This window comes from Dothidotthia symphoricarpi (assembly GCF_010015815.1).
Source record: "Dothidotthia symphoricarpi CBS 119687 unplaced genomic scaffold P153scaffold_12, whole genome shotgun sequence".
Lineage (NCBI taxonomy): Eukaryota > Fungi > Ascomycota > Dothideomycetes > Pleosporales > Dothidotthiaceae > Dothidotthia > Dothidotthia symphoricarpi.
The window spans coordinates 91985-105664 of NW_022985019.1; the positions used below are offsets into that span (position 1 = coordinate 91985).

The window sequence follows — 13680 nt, forward strand, 5'->3', positions numbered from 1 at the left end:
TACCAACACCTTGCTAAAACGTGACCTGCATAGACTACTATTAGTCCTCTAGATTCGATGGAGTCTGAGATTTTAGAAAAGAAACGTAAAGGAAAGTAGGAGTTAAATGGGAATAAAGCAGATTATTATTATCTAAAATCGTTGGCAGTATCTATAAGTGCTTAGCTCGAATCTTTCACAAGCGTATAGAAATGCCCATCGACTCGCTGCATCAAAGACTCAGGTGATCCAAACTCTATTACTTGCCCTTTGTCCAAAACAAGAATGCGATCAAAATCCATTACTGTGCTAACGCGATGGGCTATCACTAGCAGGGAAGTGAAGCCGCGCCCAAAGGACTCCCGAATAGACTTTTGAATCAAAGAGTCAGTCTGGTGATCTATTGACGATGTTGCTTCGTCCATGACAAGAACCTTAGGTCTTGATGCAATGGCCCGCGCGAGGCAAATCTGCTGTCGTTGACCTTTTGAGAGATTGCAGCCGCCATCTGCGACCTCCTGGTCTAAAGGCGATGTGGTGTGATCCAGTGAGTTATTGTTTAGATCGCTCGTAGTCGTCGTCGACGAGCCAGGCTGAAAGTCTACGTTAGAAAGGAGTAATTCTTCCTCGTTTTGGGTCTTCGCGGGTGTCCAATGGACACATCTTAGCGCATCCAGCAGCTCCGTATCGTCAAACTCGTTGTAAGGATCTAGGTTCGTCCGTATTGTACCCGAGAAAAGTTGAGGATCTTGCGGAATCATGACGAGCCGCTGGCGAAGCTGCCGCAGCGGCACCGTAGAGATGTCTATACCGTCGAGCATAATACTGCCTTGTTCAGCTTCGAGGAATCTGAGCAGGGCCATGGCAAGTGACGACTTTCCCGCGCCTGTACGCCCAACTACACCAATGCGTTGATTAGGCAAGAGCTGAAAGCTAATACCATTCAAAGCCGGCGGTAAATGTTGTGAGTACCTCACAACAAGATGAGAAACATCAAGGCGACCCTGCTCCGGCCAGGCCGCAGGCACCATGCGGCCGTCATACCTTTCGCTGGGAACTTGTATATACTCAAATACTCGGTCAATGCTGATCGAGGCCGCTTCTAGATTGACGTAGCCTCGAATGAATGTCGATGCAACAAGAGCGTAGCGAATGAGGTAGCTGAGGGCAAATCCTGTCATAGCAACGGTGATACTGGGTACAGATATGATGGCAAAGGTCGCCACTGTTGCAAAAGTCGCGCCAATAAGTGCCATCCGATAGCCGAACCAGCTATTGAGAAGCCAAAGGTTCCAAAGCGCGCGGATATTGTCATCGATTTCAGTGGCAAGTTTGTTGCGATAGTTTTCTTTGACCCCAAGCGCACGGATTGTTGGTAAACCATCAATGGTAGAACTGAATCGCTCCAATATTGGGCTTCGGGTGCTACTGTCAAGATGCTTCAAAATTCGAACCAGTCCGTAAACACGGTAAGAGGCGTGACCGCATAAAACAAGCATGATGATGGATACTGGCAATATCCACCAACTAGCCATCGTACCCACAACGAGGATAGAGACTAGTTCTAGGGCGCTGGTTAAGGCAAGACTGAAGATTTGGCTTATCTGACTGTCGAGAACAGCGATATCGCCCGAGAAACGGTTCTGCATCCGGCCAGGTGGGGTACGATCAAGGAAGTCTAGTGGTGCATATAGGACGGAGTGTAGTAGTGACGCGAATGCTTTTCGTGAAAGCCCTATCGCCGATGATAGTGTTAGGTAGTAACGCGTGGTACCTGCGACGCAAGCTAGTACCGAAATCCCTGCATAGATGCTCAAGTTCCATGTGAGACCATCGTCTGCAACAGATGCGATGAACATGCGTGAGTTTATTTCGTTTTGATGAGCCCAACGAGCAATCCACCACGACTATGTGCATGTTAGTTCCAAAGTGAAATTCAGATATTGCACACACAATTCGTACCTTTCCAGTTACGAAGCCGATAAATACGACATAGATGAGCAAGATCAGGATGCCAAACCAAGCGTTTCCAATCTGGCCTAGGTATTGCAACAGAACCCGGTGATGCGAACCTTGTGTCCGTTGGTCTTCGACGACCACATATTTGCGGGAAGTTGAGACATCTTCGTGCCTCGTAACAGATGACGAGGTTGATGAATCTGACAAATTGATGTCGACCTCTCTGTCTGTGATACCCGTCTCCCATATCTGCTCTTCAATTTCCAAATGTACCTGCTCTTGATCATGCGAAACATCGATTGGATCTACACACTGTGGTCTCTTCACAGAAGCAGCAGCCACACATGTACCATCGCTCGCGAGAGAAACAACGTAATCCGCAAATGGTGCACACAGACCGAGATGATGTGTGACTAAGATGACGGTTCGACCTTTCACAAGAGGACCATTTAGTACGTACTTACACAAATGTTGAGCTGTGTGTGAATCCACAGCACTGTAGATGTCATCCATAACCAAAATGCTTGCACGGGAGTAGAGCGCGCGTGCAAGTGCAATCCGAGATCGCTGGCCGCCACTCACATTGACTCCCTTGGGACCAATTTCTGTGCGATCACCTTCGGCAAAGTTTGCCAAATCCTTGGGCAATGCGCATGCTTGCAAGACTTGGTTGTATCTCTCCAAGTTCATGGGGAGCCCGAACAGGATGTTTTCAGTTATGGTTGCGTTCTCGATCCATGGCGTCTGCGCGACGTAGGCAATAGCAAAATCGACCAGCCAACATTGCACGGTGTTGACATGTGGGTCGTAAAGGCAAGAAGGCTTTTCGAGTGTGCCATGAATTATGTCACATTCCCCTAGGATGGCAGCGAGAAGCAGGCTTTTCCCAGACCGCGATGGTCCTTCGATGACGCTTATAGCGTGTGGTGGAAAGTGAAGCGTTAGGTCGGAAAGTTGAAAGCCATCTGAAGCGACTCCAGGCCAGCGAATGGTGACCTTCTCGAAAATGATTTGATCACTATGAATCGATGAAAACTGCCTTTCGGATGTCGAAAGATAACTTTGTAAGCGCTTAAGGCTGATTGAGGCGCCAAGCCACGCAGATTGTATTTCGGGGATTGTACCCAGTGAACCTTCAACTGCGTTCAACACTGACAAAACGGTAAAGGCAGTTGATGCTTTCAAGTCCCCACTGATGTAGACATGCGTTGCGATAACCACAACGGAGATTAGGATAGGACCAAAAGTGTAAATGGCTTGTGCAGCAATGGTCCATTGATTGACGATCCATTGCGCATCCAACTCTACCTTCCGCTTTTGTAGTACTGTTGACTCCCATACATCCTCCCAGCCGGAAAATTTGATCTGGCGGACTGCTTGTATGACTTCAGCAACAACAGTCATACGAGAATCTTTACGAGCCATTAAGGCGCTTTGGCTGCGAGACTGCAACCTTGCGATGAACGCATTGGTCGTAAACAGCAGCATGGCGAATACAGAACCCGCAACAAGGCTTTGATAATCCATCAAGCGTTCAATTAAGAAACCCGCAACGATGAGTTTAACTAGCGCTTCGTAGCCGCGATATATTCCACGCACGCAATTTGAGATTTGTTGCACATCCGTTGAGACCAAGTTGACAATGTTGTGACCTGTTGCAGTCGAGTTGCTTGGTTTTGCGTCCTCCTCTTGTTTGTCCTGAGGCTGTGGGGTCAAACCTCGACTTCGCAACAATTTGTCGAATAGCACCATGATGAGCTGGCTCTGCATCTTCAGTCCAAGATCCATGGTCGAGAGCCAGATGTTCCATTGTCCAATGCAGGCTGTAAGTGCCATGGTAAAGCCTAGTCCACACGCCCAAGGGGCAAGGGTTACTAGCCTATTATCGTCTTTTCCTTCGTTCTCCATTGTATGTAGAATGCCCAACAACATAATATTAGGGGCGAAGCTTAACACCGACCCGATCGCAGTAAGCACCAACTGTACTAGGAACTCATGGCGATACGAGTAGGCCAACGTCTTCCAGAGTGGAGATTTACGATCCATCGAAGCACCGTCATGCTGGAAGCGTTCAAAGAGGTGCGAGGAACGTGATTCATGACTCAGTTCGGGCAAGTCATCGACACCGAAGGTACGACCGCCAGAGACTGCTTGCAGGGCAGACCAAACCCAGGAAAACGATGATCGAAAGAACCAAGAAATCGTATATTGTCGATCAACCAGAGAGCCTTTCCAGAAAACGTCAGGCCGACGCGGTAACAAAACACCATTGAAGCAAGCCAGGCCAGCCGATACAAATTCTACGACTAGAAGTAGGCGGTCTCTTTGGTTCAGGTTGAGCAAGTCATTGCTGCTGGTTTTAGAGTCAAAGAACAATGTAATTAGAACGATTATACAATTGGCACTGCCCTGCAGAGCGATGGAGAACCGACAAGGGGCGGATGGTTCAACAAGAAGCGTTAAAGATTGTAGCATGAGACACAACTGATATGCCCAGTTAGTAGAAGATACAAGAAGTAAATGGAGATAGTCTAACCAAGACCAACGTACCCATATGCCAACCTGAACCGTCTGGCCGAATGTGATTCCAGAATCGAGTATCAGTATATAGCGAGCAAATGCGGTCGTGCTGCCGATGGAGACACTGCAGGTGAATGCAATCCGCTGGAGACGATCTGCAAAGGCTTGTGTTGACTCGACAGAAGCCTCGCCATCTTCGTCTTCGTACCGTTGGGGAAACGCAGTGTGAAGTTGTCGAAGATCGGAACGGCGCAACCAGTTGAAGATAGAGGCGCTGGCGTGACTGCTAATGGCAATTGCGACAAGTAATGCAATCGCATGAACAGCGTTTGGGAGGTTCCAAATCACGTCCATATCGATTCCGCTACTCCCGCGGGTATGAACAATGTGGGCAGGACAACTACCAGTGTTAGCGCGTCGTGGGCTTAATCTCCCAGAGCGTCAAGAACCTTTTCTTATGCAGCTACGAAGAAGGGGAATAAATGTGCTGTAGCCGCTGCTGTGCAAGGTAACAGTGCGACTAATGCGTACTCACCCCTTGGCTTGTTGCAGTTATCAAAGTCGCAATGTTCGTAGAGGAACAGACGCGCCGGAAGATGCAATTACGTCTCTGATTGTACTCTTGTGTATTGGCATTGATAGGAAGAATTCGCAAAGTGGCACATCCATCTCTATCCTCGATGACGCCACGCGTCAATTTGGGAACCGTGATATTGAATTAACAATAGGTCATGATTTGGAAGATCGTGATGTTCTGCAATTCTCCAAGGTAGTTAGTCTATCAGCCCAGGATGATTCAATCTGGTGGTAGAACCAGTAGCTGGGATCCTTTCGGTGTTAGCGTTCACAGCGCATATTCCTAATAACGCCACTTGACTCAACATTGTTCTAGCTCCATGCTGATCTACGATCTTGCGTCCCGAACAGATCTAGATAATTCCGATTTTGTTACATGGCCAAAGCATCGTCGGGTACCACCGAGCTGCATGCCAGTCTTGGTCTGTGTTGTCACCTTTGTAAGCCACTGCGCGACTCTCTCCTCTTTACACTACTCTTGCCTGACACCAAAGCATACGAATGAAAGGCAGATCACGCAAGCAACCTTAGTGCTGAATGTCCAGCTTCATTGCATCAATGGTGGGATATCCTCGCTGGAGACACAGGAAAGAAAAACTGTATTTCATGCCACGGTTTCATTGGCGCAACGCTTGGGTTCAGCTGTGGACCGGGCCTCTGGAACTCGGTCGAATAGGTATCCCATCGTCCGGCGGATTAGATCTGCGGATTTTGGACCAGTAGAATCGCGTCACAGCGCTACATCTCAAAATCGAAGCTCTATACCAAATGGCAACACACCGATACCAAACCACGCTCTGATTGGCCCAAAGTCCGCGGGTCTCATCCGCCGGACGATGGGGATAGGTAGTGCTTTTCAACATACCTTGTCATAACATGATCTATGTACAGCCAATCGGTCCAATCTCTAATCATTGCTCTACTGGTAAATTAGTACGACTTTAAATGGTTTTAGTGATAATTAAGCTCGCGCAACATTTGATTTGATTTGTAAGGCGTATCCTATACAAAAAGTGTCTATACAGCTCAAAAGCTAGTATTGTTACTATTGAATTCTCTAATAGCATTACTTTGGTGTTGTATTGACGTGTCTCTGGAGCAAAACACCGTATAGGATTACTAGATGGCTTGAACTGTAGCTCTAATAGTTGTGATCAAGCCGAATGTGTTCAAGATACGCAGGGTTTTTGAAAAGCACCCATAAGGCGCCGGGCTTGAGCGTCGTTGAGCTAGAAGAAAGATGAAGTCGAATCGTAAACAAGACGACAAAATGCAATAACCTGAGAAGAAATACAAACAATATGGAATTCTATATCGATTTCAAGAGTACACAAAGGGGTTAAAACATACTCTTTTGGCGAACGACGGAATGATCCCCGAGCGTATCCCACTGATGCACTTCGAGGCACGCGTCGCGACACATGCACGCAGCCCGCAGGCCTCGGGTCCGGACATCCTCCTCATAATCCACAATGATCGCATTCCGACGGCTGGGCTCCGTATACAATTCTTCAATTGATAGCAGCAAGTGATGCACGTCCATGAGCGCATGGTTGAATCCTTCTCCGCGGTCTATGAATATCAGCATTTTGTAGTATTATAAGTTCGAGTTGGGGTTAACTCACACAATGGCATAGTGTGTGCGGCGTCGCCGGCCAGTAGAACTCGACTGTTGCAATGGTGCGGTTTCGCACCCTGGGGCAACCACCACACTTCCAAGGGTACATTGATGATATCTTCGTGATCCAAAGACAGGATGCGTTGGAAGATGTTCCTGAAAATCGGATGGAAAGTACTGGACTTTTCTCTCATCAGCTCGACGCGCTCCCTGTTGGTCTTGGGGATCTCCGACAGCCCAACTGACGACAACCAAGAGAGGCAGATTTGTACGCGCCACAAAGGTTCCTCTCCCATGGACTTTCTCATTTCTGGTCGCTCCATAACTGAGAACCACATCCAGGCGGGGGTTATGGGGTGGCAGCCTTGAATGACGGTCTTTTCTAGCTCTAGCAATGGCTCCATTTGCTTCTCCGTCGCTAGAGCCTCCGTACCTAGGAAACAAGCGGGAACAGGCGTTGGGCGCGATAGTTCCGGCCCATATGTCAACGCCCGGACATGAGAATGGCTTCCATCGATCCCAACAAGAAGCTCCCCATCATAGCAGGTCCCGTCTTCGAAGTAGGCCTGCACACGATTGGAAGACGTTTCGAAAGATTGCAACTTTTTCCCCCATAGAATATGCTCTTCCAAACCTTCCATGAGCAAACTACGAAGTCGTACACGTACGACTCGCATACGGTTTCCATAAGTTGGCGGTAGGCGCCATTTAACAGAGCAATCATCTAGGTTCAGAAACACAGAGTGGCTCTGATCTTGCTGAACGATTGGATCGACCTTGACAGTGTGTAAACGACTGGCGATGTCATCTGGAAGAAACTCTAAAAGATACGGAAGGGCAAAGTGTATGGTAAGTGCCCAACCCTGTGAGCGGCTTGAAGCAGACGCGTCACGTTCGAGGATAAGAAAAGGAATGCCTTTCTGTAATCAAGGTCTCTTAGTTATTGTACAGACAGTGGACTTGTGGTGAGACTTACCTTTCTTAAGCCTTGAGCGAAAGCCAGTCCAGCAATGCCAGCACCTATGATAAGGATAGGTTTCTTTGGTGAGGTCATATTGTCGTTGGGTGTGTAGACTTGTCATGGTTTTGAAGTTGGGGCATGGGCAGGAGGCGAGGTACTAAGCGGTGGGACTACTTAGCTTCATGCATGACTAACCCGACACTTTTTCCCTCTGACAACTTGTCTCTCATCTGTTACAACACACAATCAAGATTTTCTTCTAACCATGTTTCGCTTCAATCATTCTACAGCATGGGGTTGCGGTGCTGTTCTTATTCTTGTGTCGTTGGGACAGGCAATGTGGAAAGCACCGTTGCTGCGTATGGTAGAGCTGAACCTCTGCCGCTCCTATTACGAAACGCAGGACCCAAAAGTCATCTCTCCAAACGGTGACGTAGATGAGCGATTCTGTAAAGTTCTTCCGGTTCAGAAAGAATTAGCTACTATCTTCGCCTATAACATTCTCTTCACAGCATTGATTGGTATATTTCTCTCAACGTCTTGCCAATGACGCAAGACTTCACTCAAGTATATCTAGCTAACGCCACAAAGAGCTTCTGACAGCGTTCCCATATGCTACCCTCTGCGGACGTTTCAATCGCCGCACTGTTCTCTTAGTCAATGTGGGAAGTGCAGCAGCCGGCTTGTGCCACACTATGTGTATATGTACGCTTTGATCTAACCATGTCAGAACAAATATGAATCCCGCACTGATCGTACCATCATGCAGGCTATTTCTACCAAATCTTCAGCACAAGGCTTATCTGGGCGCAATGTATATACCGTCTCTTCGGTGGCGGTGAAAGCGTTCTACTGAGCCTCACCAACGCTCTCATCGCCGAGACAATTCCTGCGGCTAATCTGTAACGTCTCCCAATCCCAAACTCCAGGGCATCTCATACGACCCTTCGACCTGTCCCTAACCCACCCGCAGAAGCAAAGCCCTTTTTTCGCTCAACGCAGCCCGCCTTTTCGTCAATGCCGCCAGTCAAACCTTGGGCGCTCGCCTCATGCAGAAAAGCATATGGCTTCCCATGTCGGTTGGCATCTCGATATACAGCTTGGTTTTCCCCGTTCTTTTTCTGATTATTGACCCCCGCCATCAAAAGTACAAATCCCCTTCAGAAGTGGCGACCAAGGTAACCGTAACCGTGCCAAGTGCCACAATTGCAGGCGGTGAGGAAACCGATCCCCTTCTCGACAGCAGCATCAGCAGTGGTCCAAGCAGTGGTCCAAGCAGGCCGGCTATATCAGTTGAGCAAAGACACAACGAGTCTCCCTTGTACATGGTTTGGAATTCCTTTACCAGTGCATTCTTGGCCGTTATCCATGTGTGCCGGAATCCTATTGCAGCACCCACGCTGGTCTTATTTTTCTGGAACGAGCTCGGCCACGGGGTCAACACTATCATACCGCAGTGGGCCAGTTGCACATTCTCCTGGACGCTCGCGGATACAAATTACTTTCTGGCTGCGCAACGCGCAATCGCCGCCATCACGCTTGTGGTGCTCACACTCATCATTCACTGGCTGCAGGCGATAGGCAAGCCAGCTGCACGCCTTGACCTTGGCCTAGTCATCTTTTGCCAATCAGCAACACTATTGGGCATGTTCTGCACGATTGCCTCATCACTATACACATCGGCTCGATGGCGTAACGTACAGTATGTGTGTGCAGTGCTGTTGTACATGATGGGCTGGGGCATGAATGGTGCGTTGCAGTCTACTGTGACAAGGGCCATTGATCCAGATCACATCACGCTTGTGTACACGGGGCTAAATGTGGCAGAGAGGCTGGCAACCATGACAAGCGGGCCAGTCTTTGCGGCATTATTGGCAGAGGGTTTGGAAAGGGGGGGTGTCTGGGAGTACCTGCCTTACTGGGTGTCTTTGGGCTTTTTCTTGATAGTTTCCGTTTTGACGGTAAGACTGGTGAGGATGTTGGCGAAGGTGTAAAAAAGAACCAGAAGGGCATAATGAGATTTGCTCTAATTTTGGTATTCCACTCTGTGCTTTGGCACCCTCGTGTTACGTCGCCTTGGGCGTAAATATACTAGGGCTGATATAGGCAGCTATGTCGACTACGCCGTCACGTCCAGTCAGACCAACCCTAATGAATCAGATTAGGAAACTGAATCGACAATAAAAAAAGATCGACAGTAACTCACTCCTTGATATGAGTAGAACGTTCTGATAGACGTCCGTTTTCAAACTCGCTAAAAAGCACGTGTATTAGATCGCAACCTGTCATGCGGAGACAATCAACATACCGACGTAGAAAATCGGCCGGCGCCGGAAACTTTGCCAGTAGCTCATTGGTGACAAAGGCATCATGTCCGGGTAGTTGGTCACAGAACAGGTATAGCTTGCTGGTGATAGTGTTGTTACCCTTTCCGCCCGGTGCGGGAAAGATATCGTAGGCGACCATGCAGTAGCGCTGTCGCTCCAACTCCTCAACAGTATGAGCGTGAAGGCGATTATTCTCCTGCACACACGTCCATAGTGCTGCATACTCGTCGTGCGTTTGCGGCTGCAGAGCTATCTCCCCACCTAGGGCGAGATGGGATTTCATGACATCAAAAGACTCGTCAGAGGCAAAGTAATAGCGGTTGTAGAGCTTGACACGGGGAATAGGATGATGTGATGCGTCGAGGGAGAGCATGCGGGGACGCAGAGCGTCAGGGCCGTGCATATTGATCGACAGGTAGTGGCGCACTTGGGCCCAGTGTTCAGCGAATCGAGGCAACCCTGTCAGATGGCCGTCTACCATGCAGCGCTCAAACACGACGTCGAGCAGGTCCAGCAACCCGGTCGGGGACAGGCAGGCGGGCAGCAGCCAGTAGAGCTTGGCCCGGGCGCCTCGACGGATCAGATCGAAGCCGATGAAGGCTGACGACGAACTACAAGGGCCACAGGAAGGACGGTCCACAGGGTGGATCTCGTGCTCCAGCTTCGTCATCTCCGCTGTCACCGCAGCCCACAAATCAGGCGACATGAGCACTCCCGGCGACGCCGAGGCAGCTAGAAAACTAAGCTCGTCGATGGCGCGACTGGCTGCTGCTAGCGACGCGATACGACCGGACTTTGCATTGGAAGGTATCATGTCGACGACATATCGAACGGTTGTTGGCCCTTGACCCTTCTTCCATCCATAGCTAATCTCGCATGGCGTGTGATCGGCAGTCAGGGCCGATGGGTAGGCTGCAGATATATGCTCCGCATTTCCATTAGCTTTGGGCGCGGGGCCTAGCCATCGGCAAACATGGCTGCGAAAGAAGTCAAGGTGATCCTTGCTCTCGTCCGACGTGTACGACTCGCTTGTGGTCAGGGCATGCTCGAGGTGGGACCCGAGTAGCTGCGACCATTCATGGTTGTGGGCGTCGATATCAATTGGGTTTGGAGTCATGGCGACTAAGATATGCAAGAGAATGATACGCATCTTGCACGTACGACAGCTCGGTCTTATATTGTATACATGCACTCCCCCCTGCTCCGCCCACCTATCTCCGCCAGTCAATCAATGGTACCTATCGTACTTGCTTTGCAAATGTGTAGCCATGTGGAGCACTGCATGAGCTCAGGCACCGTCAGGGGGGAAAGCTCTACATCGGTGAGATTGGTTATGCACGAGGTACAGTAACACTTGAAGTTTAGCTCTGAAGCGATCTTCTGTTTAGTGATTTCGTGAACCAAAGCGTAATATCATTGTTGATGGCGGTAAGCAGTGCGTTCAAAGGGGACTCTCTGTTCCTCTAGTCAGCATTATCCTGCAACTACTGCTAGTATGAATGCACCAGTTAGAAATAATGTGTATGAACAAAGTCGCGACATGAAACGCTCGTAATCGTTATAGTTGTAATGAAACTCGTAACAAAACATAGTAATTCTGTGGCGCGAATCGAATAGGCAAGCCATGAACAATTATTTGAGTTGTGCCAGACCGAATGCATAACAATTCATTTCGATCGCCTTCTGCTGATGTAGTAATATTGGTATTACTATATACGTGCTCTAGAAAGTTCAGGCTTAATTTCATGTCTTAACAACAGCAAGTAGTAGCAGCTTGTCGAATGGCTTTTTGGAGAAAAAGATATAGAATAACACACGTTTGTTTTGGCTATTTGAATCCTCTTCTACTTCCTCTTGTTATGCTGCGAAAACATTCGAGGGGGTTGGCGTTCTGCGGCTGTTTGCATATGTCAACGCGTGTCGCTTTACTACCAACTTGGCTCACGATCCGCCCGGGCCCAGGATTGGTTGAGGAGTATATTGGCAAATGGTGCGGACATATAAATGCATGGGATGGATGGTGAAGGGTGAATTGCCATACCACATCTTCCGCCACAATGTCCACCGCTCTGGTACCTAGCCATTTTTCACTTCACTTTGCCGTGAGGAAGAACATCCTAGCATTCCCCAAGTACGTCACGTCGACCTCGGACGACGTGCAGGAGCGTGCAGCAGTTCTCTTGGACGCCAACGAGAACTCGGCCGGAAGCTGTTTGGCGCCTGAAGCAGAAATCGGCGGCGGATGCCCGCAGGACACGATTGATCTGAGCAATTTGAACCGCTATCCGTCTGCCTCACACAAAAGCCTTCGGCAGAGAATCGTACAATGGCGGCGACTGGAAAGTACGGTCATGACCAGGCCTCATGGAGACATATGCTGACTTTGGGAGGTATTGAGCAGGTGTGCGTAGGATCAGGTGCTTCGGATATTATCGACGTGATTATCCGGGCAACTTGCACACCCGGGAGTGCGAGCATTCTCGTCACTCCCCCAACATTCGACTTTTATCGCGTTTGCGCCCGGCTGCATGATGTTGGAGTTACCGAATGCAGTCAAGAGATGACCGCAGACGGCGACTTCCGCTTGCCGATTGATCATGTACGCAGGCTGAGTGCTCGTGCATAGCTCCGGGCTATCATTGACGTGTTGGCTAGATATGCGCCGCGCTCTCGACGGATGAGCGTATCAAAGTGGTGTTCCTGGCCTCGCCAGGCAATCCGACGGGCAGTCTAATTCCCCTAGAGCAGATTCTACGCATCCTGAATCTCAAGGGTTAGTCGATACTGGCTTCTCCGGGACTGAGCAGTACAAGCTAATGGGCGGCAGAATTTCGGGGCATTCTTGTTGTTGACGAGGCGTACATCGACTTCGCAGCCGCTCCGGAGCGCGCATCAGCCGTGCAGCTATTGGCCAAGTACAACAACCTAATTGTCGTACAGTCGCTCAGCAAGTCGCATGGCCTGGCGGGGATCCGGTACAGTTTCTTCCCTTTTCTCGTGTCCACTCGCTGCGCCGTGCTAATGGCATCTGCAGCGTCGGCATGGCCATGGCCCATCCCATCCTCATCAGCATGCTGGGCAAAGTGCAAATGCCATACCGACTGTCAAGCGTGACGCTAGGGTTAGCCTGCGAAGCACTGTCCGCAGACGGCCTCGCCCGGGCAACCGAGCTGCAGCGTCAGGTTGTGCAGAACCGTACTAGGCTGACGCAGCTTCTGATCGATCCCGCGCTAGCATCAAGCGGGATTGGGCCCCCACTTGGTGGCTTGGCGGCCAACTTCGTGCTTGTGCCCATCTACGCCAAACAGCCATCAGCATCAGGCGCGTGTCAGCGCGACGATGCGCGAGCGAAGCGCATCGTTTGGCGACTCCGCACCAGCCATGACATAGCTGTGCGCCATGTTGGGGGCCAGGTCGGCTGCAGTGCATGTGTGAGGATCACCGTGGGCACAGTCTCGGAGTTGAAAGCGCTGCACACGGCGCTCAGACACGTCGCCGAGTGCTAGGACGCTGGAGATGGGAAGAGAAAGGACTTACGCGTGATCCTTGCAAGACTGGGTCACAAAGCAACGTATGCAATACATGTATCCAAGTACGTAGACAGATGAACCCCTATAGGACTGCTCTCGTAGACATTACTCCATCTATACTAGCACTAGTACAACCCTTGTGATATATCCATTTCCCTTCAAGTCTTCTTCTACTCACCTCTACCTCTACTCTCTTCGTGAGCAGCCTCG

The 13680-nt window shown here is 49.8% G+C and overlaps 4 protein-coding genes across 4 annotated transcripts; 2 read left to right on the plus strand and 2 right to left on the minus strand.

Annotated features, from left to right (window-relative positions):
• Positions 1–161: 161 nt before the first annotated feature.
• On the minus strand, positions 162–7706 carry P153DRAFT_397366 (uncharacterized protein; the record flags this gene model as incomplete). The annotated part of the gene is made up of 6 exons (XM_033671558.1): positions 162–1886; positions 1942–4422; positions 4489–4858; positions 6462–6606; positions 6660–7572; positions 7629–7706. The coding sequence occupies 6 exons, from the start codon at positions 7704–7706 to the stop codon at positions 162–164; spliced, it is 5712 nt and encodes a 1903-aa protein (XP_033522661.1).
• Positions 7707–7878: 172 nt separating this feature from the next.
• On the plus strand, positions 7879–9607 carry P153DRAFT_386400 (uncharacterized protein; the record flags this gene model as incomplete). The annotated part of the gene is made up of 4 exons (XM_033670526.1): positions 7879–8134; positions 8205–8318; positions 8383–8515; positions 8587–9607. The coding sequence occupies 4 exons, from the start codon at positions 7879–7881 to the stop codon at positions 9605–9607; spliced, it is 1524 nt and encodes a 507-aa protein (XP_033522662.1).
• A 9-nt stretch (positions 9608–9616) lies between these two features.
• On the minus strand, positions 9617–11057 carry P153DRAFT_431961 (uncharacterized protein; the record flags this gene model as incomplete). The annotated part of the gene is made up of 3 exons (XM_033672940.1): positions 9617–9761; positions 9820–9867; positions 9922–11057. The coding sequence occupies 3 exons, from the start codon at positions 11055–11057 to the stop codon at positions 9680–9682; spliced, it is 1266 nt and encodes a 421-aa protein (XP_033522663.1). The 3' UTR covers positions 9617–9679.
• A 568-nt stretch (positions 11058–11625) lies between these two features.
• On the plus strand, positions 11626–13581 carry P153DRAFT_341786 (PLP-dependent transferase). Its single transcript, XM_033665938.1, has 5 exons — positions 11626–12283; positions 12331–12539; positions 12596–12713; positions 12768–12915; positions 12975–13581. The coding sequence occupies exons 1-5, from the start codon at positions 11998–12000 to the stop codon at positions 13444–13446; spliced, it is 1233 nt and encodes a 410-aa protein (XP_033522664.1). The 5' UTR covers positions 11626–11997; the 3' UTR covers positions 13447–13581.
• Positions 13582–13680: the final 99 nt, after the last annotated feature.